The sequence below is a fragment of the Eschrichtius robustus genome, chromosome X (genome assembly GCF_028021215.1).
Source record: "Eschrichtius robustus isolate mEscRob2 chromosome X, mEscRob2.pri, whole genome shotgun sequence".
NCBI classification, from domain to species: Eukaryota; Metazoa; Chordata; class Mammalia; order Artiodactyla; family Eschrichtiidae; genus Eschrichtius; species Eschrichtius robustus.
In genome coordinates, this window is record NC_090845.1 from 105,518,369 (window position 1) to 105,543,410 (window position 25,042).

At 47.3% G+C, this 25,042-nt stretch overlaps 1 protein-coding gene across 11 annotated transcripts in view; it reads right to left on the minus strand.

The window, feature by feature from the left end:
- Window positions 1-5,770: 5,770 nt before the first annotated feature.
- Window positions 5,771-25,042, minus strand: part of SEPTIN6 (septin 6) — a 69,173-nt gene continuing 49,901 nt past the window's right edge. For 3 of the 11 annotated variants that reach the window (XM_068534203.1, XM_068534202.1, XM_068534201.1), the window contains 5 exons: window positions 24,526-24,622; window positions 21,477-21,645; window positions 18,481-18,613; window positions 15,778-15,968; window positions 14,698-14,969 (listed from right to left, as the gene is read on the minus strand). In XM_068534203.1, coding sequence (XP_068390304.1) covers window positions 14,876-14,969; window positions 15,778-15,968; window positions 18,481-18,613; window positions 21,477-21,645; window positions 24,526-24,622 — 684 coding nt within the window. In that variant the 3' untranslated portion in view covers window positions 14,698-14,875. Of the gene's footprint in view, window positions 8,840-9,025; window positions 10,088-13,541; window positions 13,587-14,697; window positions 14,970-15,777; window positions 15,969-18,480; window positions 18,614-21,476; window positions 21,646-24,525; window positions 24,623-25,042 lie in introns of those variants that run through there. The other 8 variants (XM_068534211.1, XM_068534210.1, XM_068534212.1 and 5 more) reach the window with 6 other exon arrangements.

The window sequence follows — 25,042 nt, forward strand, 5'->3', positions numbered from 1 at the left end:
TCTATTTCCATGCCTGTCTCTCCCATTACACAGGGAGTGCTGTCTTTGACTCTGATAGGCATTCATGTTTATTGAAATAACGACAGTCTTTGAACCATCAAATCAAAGAACATGATACTAGAAAGGAAGCTTAGAGACCATAAACTCAAATCATCATTGCATGAGTGAGAAAAATAAGGCCAGAGAGGTGTAGTGATAGCTGAAGACTGTAGAGACCATTCCCGGCAAAGCTGAGATCAGAATCTAGGTCACCTGATTCATCATCCAGTGCTCCCCCAGTCATTTGCCATTGCATTGCTGTTTTTTTCTTTCTTCGCAGTGTGTACCACCTTTTGAACTCTAAAAAAATTTGACTCCTCCCCACCCCCCGTGACAGCCCCATGAGAACAAGGAACGCATCTGTCTTGCTTTTAGCACCTACACCTGGCTCCTGTAGGAACTCCACAGGTATTTGTTGAATTAAATGAATGATTGAATGAATGAAGGCTCTTTCTGTTGTCCCAAACTTGTGAAATTCATTTTCTTGGGGCCTACATTTTAAGCTGATTTGTAATTTTACAGTTAGATTAATTTCAGCCTAAAAGATGCCAACTTTCATCAAAATCAACATTGCAATCAATACACAGCTTTCGGGACTTCCCTGGTGGCGCAGTGGTTAAGAATCCGCCTGCCAATGCAGGGGACACGGGTTCGAGCCCTGGTCCGGGAAGATCCCACATGCCGCGGAGCAACTGAGTCACAACTACTGAGCCTGCGCTCTAGAGCCCACAAGCCACAACTACTGAGCCCGAGAGCCACAACTGCTGAAGCCTGCGTGCCTAGAGCCCATGCTCCACAACAAGAGAAGCCACCACAATGAGAAGCCTGCGCACCGCAACAGAATAGCCCCCACTTGCCACAACTAGAGAAAGCCCGCGCGCAGCAACAAAGACCCAACACAGCCAAAAATAAATAAATAATAAATTAATTAATTAATTTAAAAAAAGAAGTATAGATAATTATACTAAAAGACCATAGTGTTAAAAAAAATACACAGCTTTCTTAGAAAAAGAGTTGAGAAAATAAAAATGCCTTCCTCTCAGCTTGGATGAAAATTCTTCCATCATACAGGAACAAATAATTCCAATCTGACTTGTGAATTTGGATTACAGAGTGAAAGGCAATGAAATTGATGTTAGAGGCCATTTGCTCTGGAACAGCCATAGCTGGAGTCCATTTGTATATCCCGCTATGGAATAAGCAGTTTCATCTCTAGGAAACAAAACAAAAATTCCCATGATTCTCCATGACCTTTCCCTGGTAATCCTTCTGATCAAAAAAAGCCTTCAGCCAACCTATCTCAGCCTATCCCCTTCTCACAAGCCACAGATGTTTTCTCAGTGAGCAGGAATTGAAACCCCTAAGCAGAAGTAGATTATCGGAATAATGGTTGGAGGTGTAGGAGGGGGCTCTGATAACAGCAGCCATTGCCATCCTAAAACAATCCAGAAACCTCCTGTAATCACCTGTCCTCCTCCCCTCCATCATCCTTCCCTGTTCTAACACAGGCTCCTGCCACTGTTTTTACATGAAACACACACACAGAGTCTGACAGCTCTGAGCTTCCTTCCCTGCCCTTTCCTGTGGGGAAGCCAGTGCATGATGAGAGGAGGGAAACCTGGAACCTGGCTAAGCACCACCCTCATAAACTATCCCAGAAATTAGATCACCAAAAGTTCTTGACCAGAGTATTCTGCACTACAATAGCCTCTTGAGGAATGGCTACTAAATGGATTAAAAGCAGTAGCTAGGAGTTGGCCAAATTCCGGTAATTTGAACACCAAAGTTATTAAGGACAGTTATGAGCCACTGAAAAAATAGGAAGCCATAAGTCCACAGTGATACCAAGTAGATAAAGAAATAATGAGAGAGAAGGGAGGGCCTTTGCTTACAATAGAACACCATGTGCTGACTGGTAAATATGAAGGGAATGCTGGAGTTGGAAAATCATCATTTTGTAGATTGGTTCAGGCAAGAATTACCAATAGATGCTAAATCTAGGGGGAAATGTTTGATGAGGAGTAGGATATTTGCATGGACTTATACTTTCTCCTCACAGATTGTTTACTAGTAGCAAAGAAGGGGAAAAAACAGTGATTATATAGTGCAGAGATTGGGCAACACCTTGACCCAAAATGAGAACAGTCTATTTTTTAAATGGGACTTCAAAAATATCAATGTCATGGAAAGACAAAGAAAGGCTGTTTCAGATTAAAGGAGACTAAAGAAACAGGACACAATGGGTGATCCTAGAGCCAATCTTATATGGCAAGAAAAATTGCTGTAAAGTATACTATTCAATAGATTAAAGTAGTGTAACAATATTAAATTTACTGAAGTTGGTGACTGTGGCTATGTAAGAGAATATCCTTATTTTTAGGAAATACCCACTGGAATATTTAGGGGTAAAGGGCCATGATACATGTAAATTACCTTCAAATGGTTCAGAAAAAAATATTATGTATCTCTATCTATCTAGATACAGAGAGAGCCTGAGTATAAATGATAAAGCAAATGGGGCAAAATATTATCAGTTGGTGCATCTGGGTCAAGAGCATGTGGGTATACTTGGTATTATTCTTGTAACTTAATTTCAAAATTAAATGTTTCAGAAGTGCAATAGTTCCCTACACTGGTGAAGAATCTCAATCTAGCTATCTCTTAATCACTTTTTATTGTGTGTCCAGCACTTTCCTGGCCCTCTGGGGGGCTATAAAGTGATGTTCCTACCCTTAGGAAGCTTAACGTCTCTTGAGGAACGAAGTCCCTCAAACGAGAAGCAGAGAAGATTATAAAATTTCAGCCAGGAGGTTAGAAAAGGAAGAAGAGATCAAGATAGGTGAATGCGGTCAAGAAGGGCTTCAAGGAGAAGGCAGGCCTGAGCCTCAAAGGCAGGATTTAAATCAGTAGAGGGTATTTCAGATAATGTCAACAAATAGTTTGCATAACTTAGGGAGAGGCCTGTGCAGAGACTGAATGGACTGGAACGGAAACGGCTATTAGGAAGTATTGGAAAATATGGTTGAATAGATAAGATAGGGCCAGTCTGTAAGTTCCTCAAGAGCAGTGTCTAACTGATCTCATGCAAAGTATCCCCCATAGCAGAGGGCACTGGACCAAATCCACGGGTGGTGTCCAATACACCCTCATCATTTGGTTAAGAAAAAATAATTTCATTGAACCTAAAACCAAGATAAGAAGTTTGTCCCCAATCCTATACATAACAAATATACATATAATTTTTATAGGTATTGAGCTGAGGGCAGGGACTTTCTAAAGTCCAAGCCAAACAAGCTAAGAGATAGTACAGGACCTGGCTGGACATTGATGGAAGGTAGTAGGTCCAGGTGGCAAAGCCAACGTGAGGTATTAACTGTTCTAATGCAGAAGTCTTTCAAGAGGTGCCCTCATTTTAAAAGAATGGCCTTGCAAGAAAACTGTCCTTTTGGCAAAGGGATGAATCTCCCCGAGCGGGGGCATTTTGAACACAAAAGGACACTGCTTAACCTCAGTGCTTACAACTGGAGCCCAGTTTGCTCAGCCTTTTTGAGGGTATTAGCGGCCTGGTTCTGTCCCTAGAAGTAGTTGGCCTTCTCACTGCTCAGCAGGGCCCCAGGAACTGGCTCTCAGAGCCCCAGCAGACCCTTGCCCCATCTATGCTCTAGCAAAACTATATGCAAATTTTAGTTAATCAAACCCATTTCCCCACTAACTTGCATTAAAACATCAGCCATTTGTCTTCATTTCTGATTTCTTTTGACCAGCCAGTCACTTTTTTTTAAAAATAAATTTATTATTTTTATTTTTGGCTGCGTTGGGTTTTCGTTGCTGTGCGCGGGCTTTCTCTACTTGCAGCGAGCGGGGGGCTACTCTTCATTGCGGTGAGCGGGCTTCTTATTGCGGTGGCTTCTCTTGTCGCGGAGCACGGGCTCTAGGCACGTGGGCTTCAATAGTTGTGGCAGGCAGGCTCAGTAGTTGTGGCTCACGGGCTCTAGAGCACAGGCTCAGTAGTTGTGGCGCACGGGCTTAGTTGCTCCGCGGCATGTGGGATCTTCCCGGACCAGGGCTCGAACCCGTGTCCCCTGCATTGGCAGGTGGAGTCTTAACCACTGCGCCACCAGGGAAGTCCCCAGCCAGTCACTTCTAACACCTTTAGGCTCGATGATGCATCAACAAGCACCAAAATGCATTAGAGGTGGGGTCAGCAAACCGTGGCCCACAGGCCAAATCCAGTCCATCTGCCTGTATTTCTATGACCCTCATGCTCAGAGTGGTCTTTACATTTTAAGTGGTTGGAAAAAATCAAAATAATAATAATTCAGAACATGTGAAAATGAAACCCACGCGTGAAATTCAAATTTCAGTGTCTGCAAATGAACTTTTATTGGCACACAGTCACGTTCATCCTTTTACATATTATCAATGGCTGGTTTTGTTCTATAGTTAACAGTTGAATAGTTGCAGAGACCACGTGGCCTGCAAAGCCTAAGATAGTTACCAGCTGGCCCTTTACAGAAAAAGTTTGTTGGCCCCTGTCCTAGAGCAATGGTTCTCAGTTTGGGGCGATTTTGCCCTCCAGGGGAAATTTAGCATTATCTGGAGACAGTTTTGGTTGTCACACCTGGGGATGGGATGGTATAGTGTGCTACTGACATCTAGTGGGTAGGGATGCTACAGTGCACAGGACAGCCTCCACAGCAAAGAATTATCTGGCCTCAAAAGACTATAGTGCTGATGCTGAGAAACCGTGGATTGGAAGAACCTAAGATACTTCTAGTAAAGGGGAAACTCCATCCTTAACAGGGATTCCGTTTAGTGAACACCCAGATCTTTAATTTACATTAGCTCATGGAACCTTCGCAATCACCCTGCAAGGGAGTTACTGATATTCTTCTTTTACAGGGAAGTTTTGACCACAACTTGCCCCACAGCATACACAGCTGGCAAGTCTGGCTGGCTCCAGAGCCGGTATTTTTCCACACCTCAGTGCCTGCCGGGGCTCGGTGACGTCACAGGCAAGTGTTGTTCCCGTTCGGCTGCCCCCTAGTGTGCGAGCTGCGCAGGCGCAGGCCAGTGTCGTTTCCCCTGGTACCCCCCTCAGAGGCCTCCAGGCCTCGGTTCGGAGAGAGGGTATCGACCACCCTCCGGTCTCCAGCATCTGGCCATTCGGGAAATGAAGCTGGGGAAAGGAAACCCCACCTCAACGGCGACCAGAATTATGAAAACTGACCACTCTCCCTCTTGCCCACTTTAATGCTGGCAGAGACAAGGAGGATTCCCTCCCTAGTAGACCCTATCTATAGAAGGCTTTTCAAGTCATATCCATGAATTTTAGGGATGCTCACATCACAGTATTAAATAAGAGAAGACATGCACCGCAGAATTCTTTTCCTTCTGGAATTAAAACTCACCCGAATCTTATTCTGTAGGGCCTGGCACTCCACTTTCTCCATCTATTTACTATCCTGGAAGATAATGAGCTCAACGGATCAGTTAAGTCCATGCTAATGAAGGAAAAGTAAAGGACTTCCTGCTCACCCCCACCCCACCCCATGGAAATTTCAAGCCCAGGTGGGGGGAGTAGGCCCAGCAGCCTACACAGGAAGGTTGCAAACTGGCTGATGGTGCCTCCCTGAGCCCCTCAGTCACGCCCTTGAAAGGAAGCCACCCACTCCTCCTAAGGCAAACCACGGTGGGCCCATCACCTAATGATCACACAGCCGTTGAGCATTTCTTTGAATTTTATTGAAAATTGACATGGACATTAGAAAGGTATCAAGCTAAACAGTGCTGGTTTCGGGATGTTTCTCCTGGCGAATGAAAGCCCCAGAGGGCCAATGACTGGTCACATCTCTGAGCAAAAAGAACGAAGGAGAAGAAAGGAAAAACACAGACTCTGGAAAACATGCAAAGAGGCTCTCTCAAGAGACACAGGACAGTGGAATGGCAATGGTTGTAGGGATATATGGGAATGAGCACACTCACATGGTATTTTGATGCAAGTTAAACCAATGAATTCAAGGCAGATTTATCAACATCAAAACTCTCCCTCCAGAACCCAAGTTGAGCAGAAACTTCTCTCAAAACCCCAACTGGCCTTGGAAGGTTGGAGTCATTTTGCTGTCACTAAGCTTAAACTCCCCCGACTCTCCCTTCTCCACCTGAGAGTTAGTAGATCCACTTCCCCCACTTGCTGGGGGGTCTGCAGAAGGTCTGTGAATGCTGAAGAAGATATGAATGTTGCTTGACTTTCTCGTCCATATTCAGAAATGTTTAATAGTGGCTGTAGACAGTCAACCCATTGAACCGGAGAATTGGTGTTTAAAAACAGAAAACTCAAACGAAAACTTGTGAACAGTACTTCCACACCCACAGCTGAGGTCTCCTGCCTCAGTCACTTACACTTGGGTGAGTCGTCCTGCAGTTGTCTCTCTGAGGTTACATTTGGTCCATTCTCCAGCTCGGATGGTTCTTTTCCTGCCTTGTTAGGTTAGGACAAGACACTTCCATTTAAAATACCATGTAAGTCGGGAGAGAGCGTCTTGCCTGGACACAGGGACACAATGAACACTTGTTGTGTGGTATGTGTGTGTGTGTGTGTGTGTGTGTGTGTGTGTATGCGCACGCACTTTGGAGGGAGAGGGAATTGGTTGGTTTCTGATTTGAGACAATATGGAACCCTAACTCTTCTATAATGGCAGTCTTCTCCTTTAGACTTAGTGCAGCTGCTGAAGACAAGATTAAAAAAAGCTGGAGAGGGAGAGAGAAAGAGAAAGAAAACATGAAATTAGCTAAAGAAAAAGGACATTCAAAGTAAGACAGGGTGAGGGAAGTGGGCAGTGTGAGGTAGCACAGAGTATACTTGGAGAAGACAGGTGAGAAATGGGGTCACTGATGGACCATCACCACCGGGAAATCTGCTGAGAAGGTTTGAAGAACACCACGCACCAGTTAAAAGCTTCTTGTTTTAATTTAAAAAAAAAAAGAGAGAGAGAGAGCACATATTAACAGCCACGTGTGAATGCCAAATAATTAAAACAAAAAACATAAACAAAAAAAAGTGATCTGGACTGCAGCTAGGAAAAGCAAACTTCTTGGCTTAAGAGACACGAGGGGTGTGTGTGTGTGCACGTGGGGATTTTTCAAGAAAACCATTCTATTCCAGTCTCGGTTGGGGTGGGCGTGGAGCCGGACACAGACCATTTCTAACGACTGGTTTTGTTTCACCAGAAGTAAACAGAGTACTTAGGGTATTTTTTAAAATAGTAATAACTGTACCACTTAAAAAGTCTTTTCACTGAAGAAGGAAGAAACCCTTTCTGTCTACAGTGAGACAAGCTACCCAATAAAATAAGCATTTTAATTCTTTTAATAGCCTTGGTTGACTTTCTAAAGGTCTCATGTTCACTCACAGGGTAGATTTTTGTTTACCAAACTTCCTTGATGACAAGGATCATCTAGGGCACCTGTTAAACATCCGCATCCGCACGCCCCATTCCAGACTCCCAGGAAAGCTGAGCAGCTAACAGGTGCCTGTGACTCTTATCGTCCGCGGAAGTGCTCAGTTCAGGAGCTGGCCTAGAGTCCTCTGCTTTGCCTATCCCTACCCACCCCATCCTCGAATATTTTCCTATGGGATAAAAACCTCAAAGGCCCTCTAATACTAACTATTCATTTTCTCCGGAACATCAAAAGACTTGTCTCCAGGAACATACATGAACACATTGAGTCCATTTGTAAAATGGCTCGGGACTCAGGAGACACTGAATTTAGCCTGGCTTCTGCCATGAAACAGGACTGGGGTGTCTGGCAAGTCCCTTCATTTCTCGGGGCCTCAATTTCCTCTTACAAAAAAGTGGGTCCTAACTGTCTTCTGGACCAAAATGTCTCCCTTCATACAAAATTCCTGCCTAGTCTCTGAAGGTCTCTCAAAGGCTGGGTGGCTCGAATACCTTTTGAAGTTTTCAGAGCTCCTCAAGCCTCAAGTAGTTAATCTGTAAACAAATGCAAATGAGGGGGCCTCCTATTTGTAATGCAAATAATTACGGCGGATGGAGACCGATTAGTTGTTTAAGTTTGGGATTCTTGGGAAGCAGCCGTGAAACTGGTCACAGAAACATCAAAGCTGCAAATAAGTAGCCTTTCCCAAGGAGACCTGACAGCCCTAGCTTAGCATCTCCCTGAGCTACTGGCTGAGTACCCCAGTTTTTTTGTTTTTTAAATCTCCGAGCACAGGGTCTCCTAAAATGCTCCACTGTGTGACTTGGATTTTCTCAAGAAACTAGCTATTGCTTTCGCAGCACCACCTTCATACTTGCTTCTGGCCACTCACCAATCAGTGACTCACCAAACAATACATATCAAAACTGCACTCTTGCTTTGCCAACAAGAAAAGATAAAGTGTGTGCATTTGTTTGCTTTTCGTTTTTTCTACTTTTTGCTTCCTGTCATTATCTATTATTGAAGCGAGAACCCCCCTCCCCATTCTCAATACTTCAAAAAGGCCTGAAAATTTCGCGTAGCCTTGTTTGTGTGTTTTGAAAGAAAGTGACCAAAAAAAAAAAAAAACCTCAAAAATAAAAAAGAAGAAGGTCATGGTCAGTGCCAGTGGGACTGTGAGGCAGAAATCAAAAGAAGAGGTGGGGCTTGAAGTGGAAGTACATGGCAGGGGCAGGGGACCCAGCTGCCTGGCGCTCCAAAGGAAAGCTGTCAGTTACAATAGGAACCTTGGCTTAAAAGGCTAAATGGAGTCCAGTCCAGCTGTAGCGGGGAATACTATTCAGTACACAGCCATGGATTACTGCAAAGGAAGGGCAGAGAAACGGCGTGTTAGCCACAGATCATTGCCAGGTCACTCCAGCTCTCACTCTCTCACTGGCCAAACACCAAAGGCCACTGTGCCTCATGGCCCTGACAATGGAGGGCTCTCAACTTCAAAGGGGCTCCCAAAGCCACTATCGGATGGGCCCCATCATACAAATCAGGGCTGGAAGATTTTTAAAATACCAAATCCTTAGACTGGAGACAAAGTTAGGGACCTTCCAAGGCACAACACCTCTTTTCTCCTCTCCAACTGATAGTCTCACGTCTTCTTATTGTGGGGCATGCGCAAAATACAGATTGAAACTCATCATCATATTCACCAGACAGACTGGAAGATTCATCAGAGCAGAACTGAAAACACTGATTCTTTGACCACTCTGTTTGGCAGTTTGTGACAGGGGATGGTTATACCTGCTACTGGCCCTGCCTTATTGGGATGGTGTGGCGTCCTAAGGGAAATTACAGAGGAGATGCTGAGACACTTCATAACAATTCCATAAGACACTAGGTTGGTACTAATATTCAGGTTTATTCTGCCTTCTGCATCTGTGGGGTACTCAAGAATTACAGAGAGGGGAAATTTATGCTACTTTCTTCAGCAGTCGTGTTGTCTGGGAAGGGCTGGCTGTAAGTAAACTCGTTCCAAATTTTTAACACAGCTTGAGTGCAATTATTTTGAGTGAATCAAAACTGGAAAGGGCTGGGCTGACAGGCCAGAAGGAAAAGGCACCAAAGGATTCTCCTTCTGGAACCCTCTGAGAAGAGGCTGCGGCTCTTCTGTTGGGGGGCTGAGGGATGGTTGGGGAAGCCAAGTGACTGAGGACTAATGGGGAAAGCCGTGCTGACTGGTGCTCACCCAGCCATGGCGGATGCAAATACCTCAGGGGAACAAGCAGCAGCCAGAGTTGGAACAGGGAAGCTGGTGGTACAGAAGAGCAGGCGGGACCCCTGAACATGTTACAGTCCGGCAAAGATGGAGTGGGGAGTGGCCGGCTGGGGGCGCTGGGAGGGGCAATGGGATGCAGGATGCATCTTTAAACCACATGACTGATGGCTTCTTGACCAGAGGCCAGACGCCGTCCTCAGACTCTCGGGCTTCTATAAACCTTGGCAGGAAGAGAGGGGAGGGCACGGGTTCTGTGCCCCCAGATGTGTTAAGGGGGAATTAGAGACAGGGAAGCCCAGCTCTGTTGCGCAGGAAAAGGGCGTCTACAGGAAGCCCAAACTGAAAATGAAAACAGAAGTTGGGTTAATGAATGGATGGATTAATGTCAAAAAAAAAAAAAGGTTAGAAGAAAATGTCATGATGACTAATGGATAAATTAGAATATAGCTGTGTTAGATGGTCTTAAGGCCTTATTGCACTGGCTTCTGGGAACATGCTTTCTCTCTCATTCACCCACACACCTCTGAGTGGCGACCACAGTGGCATTAGCTAGTAAAACAATTATCAACAGCCACAGGAATACTTCTCCCTTCTTAATTACTAGGTCCTGACTAGTGCCCCCCACCCAGACACCCTGTAGAGGAATACCTTTAGCAAATCTCCAGGTGGCCTCAGGCCACGGCACAGCGCGCCAGGCTCTCAGCCACTGAGTGCCTCGCCCCATAGGGAAAGCAGAGGAGGGAGAGGTTTCACCTTCGGAGATACCCAGTCCACTACCTGGTACCCCTTGGGCAAGATCTGTTCGAGAAGTGTCTGCGGGCAGTAACTGGGCTCTGCACTAGGGTCCGACCACAGTCACCTGAAAACCTGAACTATGGAAATCCATTATTGGTTTGTGTTCACACTGTACTTTGAACTTTCTCCCATTTAAACTTCATCCTCGTGACGCAAGTTTGACACATGAGGAGGCTGAGAAACACCGGTGAGGCCAACTGACTTGCCTGAGGTCACAGAGAAAGAGTCACAACCAAGAGGAGCAGAGCCCAAATCCCTTGGCTGCTTGATCAAGACTCTTTCCTTCACGCCACAGTGTCCCTGAGAACTCCATGCCTGTGGATCTAAGCCCCTGGTTATTTTTTACCTGAACACATTTATCTCATTAAATAAAGATATTGGGGAGGGACAGTTAAAAGCATATGCTGGGTATGTTTGTACAGTCACTTCCTCAGAGTGAATACATCCACACCTACACACACTCACACACACACACACGCATGTGAATGGCAGTTTATACCAGGAACGAGGAGTTTTGCATTCTTGTTCCACTTCTGCCACTAACTCGCTATGTGAGCCTTGGTAAGTCTCTTAAATTCCCCACTCCTCCATTTGTTCATCTTGTCAACTGGAGATCAGCCCTTCCTCCTCTACCTCACGGGACTGTTGTAATGTGAAAATGAGGTACCATTCGGAAAAACACTTTGAATAGTATGAAAATGTAATAAAAATGCTCAGCTCTATTTTTCTTCTTTGTCTACTTCCTAGGGGAAGAGAAACCTATAGAACACTGCAACGGCCTATGTCCTGGGCTGCATGGGAAGGCTGAAATATTTTGATATGTGTGTACCGTCCATGCACTGGGCACCCCCAACCAAGGGTCAAGGGGCCAGCAACCACTGAGACATAGCACCTGCAACTGTGTGAGGGTCACAGAGGAAGGATTTCTCTTGCAATTGCAGACAGCTGCCAGTAGTGCCTCAAGCCATTTCAAAACCAGCAAGAACAGTAAACCTCACTCTGCCTGCACTCTAGTTAATGAGGGGTGGCCTTTGTGATCCACCCCTGAAATGAGGGCTGTGGGGAATGGACGGGTTGCCTTTGCTGCTTTCAGACCCCAGGGAGCCAAGGCCTCCTTCCCCTATTTGGTTTGGAACTGCTTTTGTGGTGTGCTGGCGAGAAGCATGCCAGAAAAAGCCAACCTACTCAGGGTCGGGGTTGGCTGTTCCCACTGTTTGCCAATTGCCTCTCACTTGTAAAGTATGGCTTTAATTATAGTTTTGCCAGGATTCATTTTAGTAATGGCCATTACCAATGATTTACTCAGGGAAAGCTGAACCAAATTGTGTCAAAGAGCGTTAATTTGGGTTTCATTAACTGAAATCTAACTGAACAGGATGCATCTTTCCTGTTGTCCTCATTGAAAATGGGGGGGCCAAAGAAAATACACGTGAACTGAGTGTCAGCCTCTGTGCTGGGCACTGGGACTGCAGCCATGGACAGACGCTGTCGGAATTGAGAGTCTTCCTAGGTGGAAACCTGCTGTTTCATTCAAGTCAGCTAACAGGGCTCCAAGGCTTGCCTTTAAGCCAGACAATAAGTCATTTCATTGTTCTTTTCGGGTTGTTTCCTTTGGCCCAATTTCACGGGCCTTATGTTTCAGAAGCCTCTATGGACTTCCTCTTCGGGATTTGCTTGAAAGTAGGATGTTTTGCCAGCTGCCCAAAGTCCCCAGTGCAGTAGCTGCAGCAATTAGTTTGGTGACTAACAGCAGGCTCTCCATTTAAATCATAAACTCCACGGGTGAGTGGGGAGAAGTCTTCTCAATATTTTATAGTCCCTGATCCAAACAAACCAAATGTAAAAGGCATTTATGAGACAACCGGGGTATTCTGAACACTGACTAGAAATTTTATGTGAACGAATTGTTAATTTTGGGGGTGTGATAAGGGTGGCGTTGTCGTTATTTATTTATTTTTTTTAAGAGTCATGAGCTCTTAGAGATACATGCTGAAGTATTTACAGATGAAATGATATGGGTTTTGCTTTGCAGTAATCCAGCCGGTTTGGGGCAGCAGATAAGACAGGATTGGCATATGTTGACAGTTGTTTGGGGGCTGTGTTGTGGGTACGTGGGGCTGCATTGTACTGTCCTCTCTCTTCTTTCGTTCCTGTTTGAAAGTTTCTATGGTAAAGTTTAACAATGGTAATAAGCCTAATTATGTTAGATTTTAAATATTTATGTTCCTCCCCACTCACTACCTGAGTCTAGTTAAAAAGATAGAAGCAGCTTAATCATTGCTATAACCAGCCTATAAACTATGTGATGCCAGGGGTTGCTTTATTCACTCCTGCAGACACAACACCTAGCCCTGAGGAATCCATCTTACCAACGGTTACCTGCTTACCTACTTATCAAAGGTGTTCATGAAGCCGGTACTTGTAGAATTAAATATTCTATAATATCTGAGAACCTTCATTTTCTTCCACTTTTATTATGGTTTTGGGGGCCAAACGAAATTAGAGAACTTGAACCCCTCAGGTAAGAACAGCCACCAGAGGGAAACAGAGAAGCAAGTTTCCGTTGGCTCAAAACATTCCCAAACCTGGGCGCCAAGGCTGACCATGACGTTGCAGGACAGGGTTTGTGAACTCAACAGTTCCCCTCGTCACAGCAGTTTAGTTAATTTTGAAAGTAATGGTGAAGGCGCCTTTAGAAAAAAAATGGCCAAAATTGAAACTTCAAATATTGATCACAGGATCCACCTATGCTACCTAGCTGTTCTAGCAGCAAAAGTCTGAAAACACCCCACTTTTAATCAGGAAGGCAAACATTCCCACATGTATACTTGAAATCACACCAGCCTATTTCTTCATATTATAAGTCACAAGAGAATACCAGCTAGAACAATGAAGCAGCTTCTTTGATATTAGATATGTGTGTTGGGCAGGGGGTGGGACTTGGGGAGATGTGTTCTAGAAGCCACTGCCAGTTCTATTTAGAGTTAATAAAGCTTACCGGGACCCTGGGTCTCATGCAGCATGCAGCAAACAGCAGAGTTAACTGTAAAACAGTAAAAGCTGATGAAGATGGAGTGAGCTTGGGGAGAAATCAAACATTATGAGTTGACACAAACAATGAAGAGTTAGAGGTCAAAGGAGATTAGGAGGAGTGGGGAGGGGAAGAAGGGAGGGTGTGCTGGTAGGGACCCCCGAAACACCGGTACTCTTTCTTAACCTCTTTAAGGGCAGCCAAAGGAAGTTCTCAGTATGTGACTCTATTAGATCCAATCACCATCTCTCAAGAAGAAATGCTTCTACCCCTACTTCCACCCTCAACCCCCGCCCCCCATCATCACCACGGGACAAGAGTGACACAGGTCTAATGATGGGTCTTCCGGAGGTTAGCCAACTGTTCAGGGAATTACATAAAAAGCCCACGCCTGGGGCCACTTATATATCTGGAAATATGGAAGAGGACAGGCTGTTTCGTCAGGCTCTCTTGTTAATAGGAGATGCCTCGTGCCCGTGAGGTTTTCACTCATCTCAAAATTGGAAAAGGGTGCCATCACCAACTCCAAATATTCCTGGAGACTGGAGAGACATGTCTCCCTATATGGGGTCCTCTGCCTGGGCGTGGGGTGGCAGTCAGTTAATTGAGGGCAACGAGGAGAAAGCCTGGTCTGGGAGGAACTTCCGCTGAACAGCTCAATTGGGACTATTTATAGTTGAGTGTCAGTGGGGTCCCAACAAATGAATTTCCTAATTCCTGCCAGCAGGCTGTGAAACTGCCCCAGGGACTGAGTTAACAAACACCACAGGATTATGAAGGCAGCAGGTTAGAGCCGGAAGACAAATTTAGACTTTTCTGATCTTAAAAATAGGAATCCATTCCTGCTGGTGCAACTAACACAAGTCAGTTAATATACAGTGCATCCAAAGAGGCTTTTTTCGGGCTAGTTGAACTTTATCTATCAGGTAATACCACAAAAAGTTAGTCTGTGACTTTGACATATAGTGTGATTCAGTAACAAAAAAATCTCTGGACTAATTGGTGAAAATACCCAAATTACACTTTTGAAAAAAGAATATTCAGATGGCAAAACTGAGTGCCTTTAAATATAAGATATTTTACTGTTGTATTTTATCGTTGGTGAAATGTTATACTGTTTTATCCTTAAGTGATAAGCCAGGCACAGAGGAAAGGATGTTTCCGCCTTCTGGCAAGTATCTAATAGTTGAGTCCAGCAACAAGTGGCTAAGAACAGAAGGCAATGACCAGGGACATGTTTCAGATCCTCGGGCCGCTTTAGTAAGGACACTGCTTGACACTGCAAATGAGGGCTCCTCCAGTCACACTGCACAAACAACTAGAGCACAAGGGACCACCGGATATTTTCCTGGTGTTGTACAGGTCCCGTCGGAAACGCTTTTCTCTTCTCTGGTTCTGGGATAAGGGATGGATAACTTCAGCAAGCAAGGCCTGGGCTTGGGTCAGGGATATTAACCCACATGGTAACCAAGAGCTCATGCTATCCTGCCTCACCAAACGCCAGGGGAGACGGATTGTACAGTCATCCCCGGGGTTGAGGGTGGTGCCCACGGAGGATACTAGCATCTGAGGGTTCCCCACCAAGTCCCCGGTACCCCAGGCTGGGAACAACCAAGCAGCCAAGAGGGAGGGACGGGAAGGGGTAAGAAATCAGGACCAGGTTGCAGCCTTCAGCGGTTGGCCGCAGCCGTGAGAACTGAGGGAGGGGCGAGGGGGGCTCCAGGCATGGAGAGGTGAACCACCTCAGACCTAGGACAAGCGAGCAGGCCTGTGAGCTGGATCGGCTCCAACCTCCCGGGGGAAAGAGGGTGCCCAGAGGCTCCTGCTACCCTCTCTCTGCCCTTCTTTCTGTTCAGCTCTTTCTTGTAACTTTGCAGCTTCTCGTTGTTTCCTCCCTTCTTCTTTCTCCTGTCTCACATTCCTTTTGCTTTTCCTCCCCCTTTCCCTCCCTCTCCTCCTACCTTGAGTTTGCAGGGTTTTCCCAAGCGGGCCGAGCAGAGGGGCTGGGCCTCTGGGGCCACACACCGCCCTCCCCTACTCTCAGCTCCCCAAACTCAGGGAATCCGAAGGTCCAGTGGGGACACCGAGACCAGTTACAGGGGCCCAAAGGAGCCTATCAGCCCACAGCTGGCCTCTATCACCGCCCTGAGGGGACGAGCAGGAGGGGAGAGAGGCCCTCGCCCCAGAGCAGCCCACTACTTACTTCTTCTTCTCTTTGTCTCTTTTCAGAGTCTGTGCGCCTCCAGCCTGGGAGCCCTGGGACTGGAGCAGCTCGGCTGCCGTCTTTCTCTGCTTGAAAGCGTTCACTTCATCGTCCAGGGATTTCTTCTTATCCTCCAGCTTCTTCTTCTCGTCCTGGTGTAGCTTCTTCAGACGGTCAAACTTCTCGTGCAGCTGGCGGGGAAGCACAGGGAGTTTGGGGAGACCCCCCGCGAGGAGATCCCAGCTGAGCCCGGGGGTGGGGTGGGGACGGGCAGGCTTGCGACCCTCAGGACCCTGGGACCTGACGAGACATTTCTGCCAGGGACGGCTATGATGGCACCAAAGGGCACCATGTTCTGGAGAGTTCTCTTCTGCCATTTTACCTCTGTGTTTCTGCTCCGGAATATGGTCAGGGAACCGTGCATTCTGCTTAATCAAGCATTTGGTTTAAAAGAGTCCCCATAGTTACTACATATGGATAAAAATAGCATCAGTGATAATATAGAACATTTACTGAGTGCTTATTATAGGCCAGGCACTGACTTTTATAAGCACTTTATATGTATTAACTCATTTAATCATCACAACAACCCTATGAGGCAGATTCTGTTATTGTCTGCATTTTATAAGGAAACAGAAGGTATGAGAAGTTAAGGAATTTGCCCGAGGTCAACTCATTATTTTTATTTATTTGTTTGTTTGTTTGTTTATTTATTTATTTTTGGCTGCGTTGGGTCTTCCTTGCTGCGCGCAGGCTTTCTCTAGTTGTGGCGAGCGGGGGCTATTCTTCGCTGCGGTATGCGGGCTTCTCATTGCGGTGGCTTCTCTTGCTGCGGAGCATGGGCTCTAGGTGCATGGGCTCAGTAGTTGTGGCTCGCGGGCTATAGAGCGCAGGCTCAGTAGTTGTGGCGCACGGGCTTAGTTACTCTGTGGCATGTGGGATCTTCCCGGACCAGGGATTGAACCTGTGTCCCCTGCCCTGCATCGGCAGGCAGATTCTTAACCACTGCGCCACCAGGGAAGTCCTTCAACTCATTCTTTAGATGATTATATAATGACATCTCTCTCAATATGAAAGGGGCCCCTGCCTTTTCTTATTCCCTCCAATCAGGGAGGATCATGGGGAGTTGCAGAGAAAACTTCAGCAATGCCGAAGCTGGTCAAAGAAAACACTTGTCCTTGGACACGGAAGGAGATAAAAGAATTTTAGAAAATGGGATGAGTGCAGAAACCTCAGCTTTGATCAAGGAGAGGTTTAACTAGCCCTGAATAGAGCCAGAGACCCAAAGGAGAAGAGCAAGAATATTCTGGCATGCCACTGTGATAAGTGGATCAGAGAGCTAGGGGTGTAGGTGGTAACAAACTAGGATGTGATAAACTACCCTGAATAGTAAGAGCAGCCCAAGCATCATTGCACTTTCTTTTGAGGATTCAGGAGGAAATGGAGGGTTCTGCAGCACTCACAGTACACCGTGAAGGAGGTCAGGTGTCCTACAGGTATCTGGGACTGTCACTGAGTAAGGGGTGGTGGATGACAGACCCGCTGTGCAAACCAGCTTTCTCTAGTCACTTGGGGTAGGCTGGTGGTGGAAGCTCTGCTGATCAGTTGCTTTCACCTGGCTTTTGTTCACTGGCCTTTCATTCATTTTCTTTATCGTTGAGATCCCCTCACCTGTCTTCCTAAAAGTACTGGGTGATATTTTTCTTTTGAAAAGTGAAACTGAAATGAAGTCCAAGTCTCTTGCCATGGGCTTTGGCAATAACACCGGACAGCAGATTAAAAGAGGAAGAGACTTGGGAAGTAATTAAGTGCTTCCTTTCTTTATGGGTTTCGAGGCCCAGAGAGCTGAAGCAGTTGCTGACAGGACCAAAACTGCGGCTGAGGCCAATTAATCTGGCAGCAGTAGGGGAATCGGTAGTGGGACCTTGGAGGCAAGGAAATGGTTAGAGGGCTAAATGCACTCTATTAGTCACGGCTTAAGTAATGAAAACTCCAGATAGACCATCAAGCCTTAGTTTAAAAACTCGCTAGAGCCGCACAAATGTTTCTTTAACGCTAGCATGAAATGGAACAGAATATTCAAGTGGATGGGGAAACGCACCAGCTGTCACTGGTTTAGGATTCAGCAAGGTACCCAGGACCCCCTGGGACCATCTTTCCTCAAGGCCCTCCGTGCAGGCAGGACGGGGCAGGACTGCGAAGAAAGTGATCGACTGTCCCTACTGGGCTCCGAACTCCCAGAAAGCAGGGGAAAATATCAGCCCGCCCCTGACCTCGAGGGGCTAGGTCAGGTCTTGACTCTTGAGTGGGGCTGCCCAATAGAACTTTCTGTGGCATGAGGGTTGAGCATTTGAAATGTGGCTAATGCAACTGATAAACTGAGTTTTAAACTGTACTTAATTTCAATTCATTTAAATTTAAATAGCTACATGGGCTAGCAGCTACCATATGGGACAGTGCGGCTCTAGTGAACTAAATGACAGAGAATGAGAAAACATCCCGGCCTTGGGGAATGAGGGATGGAGAAGACACAGATCTCACAGCCTCCTCTGTGCCAGCCAAGGCATGGCTACGGATGCTGTGCCCCATTCCTGCCCGGAGGCTGCAAGACTCCCCCCAGCTGCTCTCTTGGGGCAGAAACCCCTGTCTTGCCCAAGTTCAGCCTCCTTTTCCTTCCCACCTGGCACGCAGGCTCACATTTACCTCTTTTTCTGCCTCTTTAAGTTCAGCTTCTTTCTCTTTGACTCTCTGGACGAACATCTGTCTCATCTCCTCTTCTTTTTTCTGGAGCTCCCCTAGGAACTCATTCCTTTTGGCCTCATACGTCTCCTGTAAACTGCGAACATGGTCAGGTTAATTCCCCTGCCTTTGGAATGGCTCCTGTTCACTGAAAACTGGCCCCAGGGATCCTCCCTGGGTTCTCCCACCCTCTCTCCCTCAGTTCTGTGGGACGTGCAAAAGCAGAAGCACAAAGCTGTGGGCACCTGGATTGGCACGTGACAGCAGGGTCACAGGGTGCTGTGGGGTTATGGGGCCACCCTGGTGAACCCGAGAGATATCTGGAACTGGGAGTGACTTAGAACACCTGCTTCTATACCCTGAGTTACAGATAAAGAAAGAGGCCCAGAGAAGTGAGGTGACTCGCTCAAGATCACACAGCTAGTTAGAGGCAGAGCTGAGACCGGAAGCTGGGTTTTGTCTCATAATCTAGGTCCTTCCACCTGCACTATGCTGCCAGGTCCTGGCTCTGAAACTGATCACATTGATGAACGATTTCAACAAACACTTGATGAGACTCCACCGTGTGCTGGACACAGAAATAAGTGATACTATGCTAGTCACTCAATATCTAGAGCCAACAGCCACTGTGCCTGCCAAGGAACTCACAGTCTAGTGGGAGATGCCTGGGTTAAGTCTCCCTGCCCCCGGCCTGGACTTAGTTTTAAAGAAATAGGAGTTAGCCTGGTGAAGAGGAAGAGGATGTGTGCTCCGAAGAGGGCAGCCTGTGGAAGGGCACATGTGGAGAAGGAATGGCACACCTGGCTGGAGTAGTGGGAGATGAGATTCCTGAGTGTGGCAGGAGAGAGCAGGCATTGGATGCCATGTTAAGACTTAGATGTTTTAAGCAGGGCTGACTTGATCCATTTTGAAAATGGGAAAGACCACTCTGGGCATTGCATGAAGAACGGACTTTCCAACAAGCCAAGTAAGAAATGACAGGATCTTAACGGCAAGGGCTGGGAAGGAATGTGGGAATGGGAGACAAGCGAGGGAAGCAGAACTCCCAGGACTCGGGAGGAGTCAAAGATGATTCTGGTTTTTCGACTTGGGCAACCAGGTGGATGGTGGGGCCATGTACTACGACAGGGAACACTGGAGAAGGAGTACGTTTAAGAGGGAAGGAGATGAATTAAATTTGAGACAGCTTGAGTTTCAGGTACATCCTCTATGGGACAGCCAAGTGAAAATATCCAGTAAGCAGTGGGATCACTGGGTTTGGAGCTCAAAAGTAAGATGTTAGCTTGCGAGTAATCTATTTCTAGGTGGTAATTAGGGCTGTGAGAGTAGAAAGAACCAGCTGCAAAGAACATAGAGAGTGAAAGGAGCAGAGGCCATCAGAAAGAACAGGGAAAGGAAGAAGCTGAACAAAATGAACCTGCCGATGAGGCTTCGAAGGAGTAGTAGCGCGCGCGAGAGGGCTGAAACCAGCCAGACCAGTGCGAGAAAAGCCAACGGCAGAGAGAATTTCGGGAAGGAGGCAGAGGGGACGAGTATCAAATGCTATGTTGACATTAAAAAAAGATGGGACTCAGAGGCCACAGTGGAATTGGCCGTGAGTATGGGACTGCTGACCTTGGAAAGAGGCGTCTGCATTCAGTGGTGCAGTGGAGGTAGAAGCCAGTAAATACAGAACAATTCTTTCCCTTTCCCATCAGAGCCGAACTCCTTGACAGGGCGGAGGCTGGTGACAAGGAGCAGGGTGAGGGAGAGTTTCTTTAGGATGAGAATGTCTGCCTGCAACATGGGAAGGAGCCAGCAGAGAAAACGTGCAGAGGGCAAAGACGCGGGAAACAGAGGTAGTCAGGATGGAGCCGACCTAGGAGGGGAGGGGACTAGATGACACCTCTTCCCCCGCAGGTGCAGATTAAAGCTGTCGGAAGGGAAGGAGGGAGAAAGCAAAGGCAACGCCCACCAGAGAGACCAGCATGTTTTCCTCCAACTCCAGGGGCTCCGGCAGCCCCTGCCCATGAAAGGGGCATTCACTCGCCCCTCCAGAACCAGGCATCCCCAAAGGAATGGCTATGCTTTGCCCCCAGGTTGGCTTTCTGCTGTGAACAGGTACTGTGGGATCTCAGAGGCCATTTGAAGGCCACCTTATCCCACAAGCATCCCCCTTACTTGCTTATCGAGGCCTGACAGTTCCTGAAAGGGGACCTGAGCTCCAATAAAGGACACCACACGGTAATTTACAATGTGGGGCTTACGTCACACATCACGCGTCCAGATCAAACACTTAAACATATAGCTCCCATCAGCATAGTTATTTGAAAGCATTTGAAGCAATGTTTTCAAAAACATTCCTCTTCTCTGAAAGCATCTTAGATTCTGATTTGAAATGTCAATGATTATTAACATCCTGTGGTCAAAACAAAACTTGCCCTTGAACACAAACACTAAGGACGAAAGCGAATGAAGAGCCGGAAGTTCATCAACACTTGTGCGATGACTGCTGCCTGGTTCCATCTGGTTTTGATACCGGGGAGGGGGCTAAAGAACAGACTGGAAACCCGACAGAGCAGAAGGAGCCTGATGTAGAAAGTAGGGCAGTGGCCAGACACAAACTGCCACGTGGAGGAACAAGGCCCGGGCTCAGGGCTCGCAGCTGCCGTGTGAATGCTTGTGGCAGCAAGACAATCGGCCTTGCCATCCCCTGGCCTCCTCCCTGCCCCCACCCTTGTAAGCAGGACAGCAATGCTTACCAAGCCTGTCCTGCCACAGCTCCCCTGGCAGGTGTGCCAAGGCAGAGAAGGGATGGGCAAGTGGAAGTGGCGAGCGACTTAGCCCTGTGGCTCCAGGTCTGGGCACCCGTGTCTCACCTCCCCTGTGAATTCTCCAGGGCAAGGCTTCCCCACCGCCGCCCCCCCCCCCCCACATCGTGTGCGCTGAGCTGAGCTGGGCCGGGCTGGTGGGAGAGGTACCTGAAGGGTTTGCTGTCGGGGTCGGTGTCCTTAAAGCCCATCTCCTCCAGCTTACAGCGGCGGTACAGCTCATAGTGCCGGCTGTGGGTCTGCTCCCGGAGGTCCTCCATGTTGATCCGGATCAGCATCTCCCGCAGCTTCACAAAGTCGCAGTGGGCTTCATTTTCAACTGCATAGCAGCAGTTGGGGTATTGGAAAGGAAGGTCACAAGAAGCAGAAATGGACAAAACGAGACGGGAAATGTCTAACAGTGACATTGCCTTTCAATCTGTGTATATAGAGCTCGCAAATTTGCCTCCTAATTGGCTTTTCTACTAAAAAGGCAAATGAAAAGTTACAAGAATGACAGTAATGGAAAACTGCAATACCATAAAAATATCTAAGAAGGCATTCATTAGCACCTCAACCCAAATTCACCCATCAGACATTCACAGGAATGTTTGCTCCGCACCACTTTTAGGACGATGGCAAATGCACATTCAACCATCCATCTGATAAATACTTGCAGAATCTCTGTTCCCAGGATTGTGTGAGGCACTGGAAATTCAGAAACATGGAGTCTTGCCCGTAGGAGCTTCCAGTTTAGTGGAAGAACATAATACAATGCAAAAATTACCAACATGGAGGTATATAGCCAAGGTGCAACAAAAGCCCAGAAAAGCCCGGGGGCCTGAGAACTCCAGGGAGAGTGAAGGCTTCAACAGAGAGCTGACAGACCCCTAAGATGACTCTTGAAGGAAGGCTAGGAATTAATCAGGCAAATAAGGGACTCATCCTTGCAAGATCTCAATGAGGTTAGGCAAGGTTACACAGCTAGAAGTCGCAGGGTTAGGACTGCAATCCAGGTCCTCTAAAGGAGAGACAAAGGCTATGACCAGGTGCCAAAGTCCAAAGAATAAGGGGGAAGAACTAGGACATCAAGAGATGACAGTGACAAGGAGGGATGTGGACCACAGGTGTGGCCCATCTGGATGGTAGAAGCTTCAAAGGAGGTGTCTTTAGAGGGTGGATAATGGCCTGATGGCAGCAATGATGGCCAGGACAGAGTGGGCCCCACTTTCCAGCCTGAGAGAACAAGCCCCCTCCTCAAAAGAGTGTGGCAAAGGTCTGCGTTTGGGGCAGTGGCCAAGAAGGACAGAGGTGTGGACCCGATCCCAGCAAAGGGATTTCGGGTCATGAGCAGTGCTCTGGCACGTGTCTCCATGGCTCCACCTTGCTGGAATGGGGAGATGTGGCCTGACCACGTTGGGACAGTAGCATCTGAGATGATGAACAGTCACCCCGGATTCTGTCTCACGGGTCTGGGAGAAGGTCGTGGGGACAGGGAAGGAGACGGGGATGACAGGGTGGGGCAGGGTTGCAGCAGATTGCATTGCGGTCATCAGAGCAATCGTTCCAAAGCCCAAATCAGCTCACATAACCCCTTCGCTTAAGACACACTGCCTCTGGGAGAAAGCCCCTCGCTGTCATAGAACATATCAGCGTTAAGCCAGGCAACTCCTCAGGACAATCTCCTCCTCCATCCCTGGAGAGTGGTCCCTGATGGCCAGTCACAAGGAGTGACTCCAAGGCCCCTGCAAGGCCCAGACAATGCATGGCTTCTCTCACTCAAACAGAACCACGAACTCCGACTTGCAAGAAACACTTGGAAAACCCCCTTTGTTGGTTGGGTGTGGGGTGGTCTGAATCGGAGTATGTCATTGGGACCACGTCTGCTAGCTTCTCCTCATTTCACCTCAGGTTCCTGTCTCTCAGACTCCAAAATTCACTCCCAGGGTGGGACTGTTGGTCCAGAAAGCATTTGCAAATGTTCTGGGAGGAGCATCCCCAGCCCCAGATGGTAGAGAAGACCAAAACCTAGCATGGTTCTGATGACCAGAATTGTCCTTACCCGCGGAAAAGCCAGCTATCGCCGGAGGGTGTCTGGCGTGACCCAGAGCCTGCCAGCCTTTGATGTGATGTGTGGACAACTTCCCACCAGCTTCTGGTTGTTTGCTCAGTGGCCGGAATGAGTTTACAGTAAACCAGCCACCCTCTCACACACGGTGCCCCTGCCGTCTGCCGCTCAGCAAATGGCTGGAGACTCGGAGGACCAGACACCTCTTACACCCATGGCAATGTCCTGGGCCTTATCCACTGAACTGACTAGTACCAAAGGTAACTTACTTAATATGTGTCAGGCAGACCACAAAAGGAAATTTCCTCAGCCCGTAGGCAATACGTCTGTTTTTAATTTGCAAAATAATCATACATACAAAAGAGTGCTTGAAATGTACAATTTAAAGGTTTTAAAAAAAAAAGAACACCGATGTATCCACGGCCGAAGTGAAACATTACCAGTGCCCTAGAAGTCCCTTTGTGTCCCTGATCTCATGCCTCTCCTTCCCTGCAACAAGACTTAACCACTAGCCTGAGTTGGGGATTTATCCTTCCTTTGTTTTTCTTTATAGTTTTACCACTTATGCATGAATTCCTAAAGTTTAGTTTTATCTACTTTTGGAATCCATATAAATGGAATCACACAGCCTGTCTTCTTCTATGATTTACTTAGCTCAACATTATGTTTCGGAGATGCATTGCTGTAGATGTAACTATAGTCCATCCATTTTCGTTGCTGAATAATATTGCATTATTTGAACATTCCACAATTCACCCAATCTATTTTTAATGGCTATCTGGCTTGTTTCTAATTATTTGCTATTACGAACAATGCTGCTGTGGACATTGTTGTCTGTCTCCTGGTACACTCAGGCGAGTACACATGCTTTCTCACACACTCCTTCCTACCTTACTCCAAGTACATTTATTTTTGTTTTAAGAATGCCTTCTCCATTACAGACAAAGAGAGCCTGGCTCACCGCAGAGAATCCAGGTATGGAGCCAGAGTTTGCCTGCTGGCAACGCCTACAGATGTTTAAGGCCCAAGCTGAATGAGTAGAGACTGGGGACAAGTTAGGGACTGGTCACACAGGGGCTGGGGACAAGCAAAGAGACAGACAGAAGGGGAGGATCCCTGAGCGCAGCCCCCCTCTCCTGGAAATTCACTCACCCTGCACCGTGCCCCAGGGGTACTGCCGTGCCTTCATCATCTTGTTCCCTATCTTCAGTTCTTCTGTGCTGCCAATGACAGCAAACGGCAGGTGGGCCTGGAACAGGAGGCAGACAAAAGCTCTGAACTCCAGGGAAAGGCACTGAGCGACCCCCAGTTCAGCTGCTGGTCATCACCGGGGCCTCGGCGCTCCAGCTGCAGTGTCCCTTACTGTCGCCATCATCAAGAGGCCTTTCTTAAGCTCCCGAGCTGTGTAGGGAGAACAGGCCTAGTCCAAGCTTCTGCTGTTCAGAAATTCACAATCGAAGGTAACAAGGACATGGCCGAGTGCGTAGGGAACAAAGACAGTAAATAAGCAGAATAATAAGCAGATACACAGATTAGCCAGCTAGTCAGTCTTCACAGTTGCCGAGGGGAAGAGCCTTTGGAGCGCAGGTGAGTGGGATGAGGAGGGCTATGTGTGGAGAGAGACTGAAGGAGAACCAAGGGGCTGGGATCACTGCACCCCTTCCCAGAG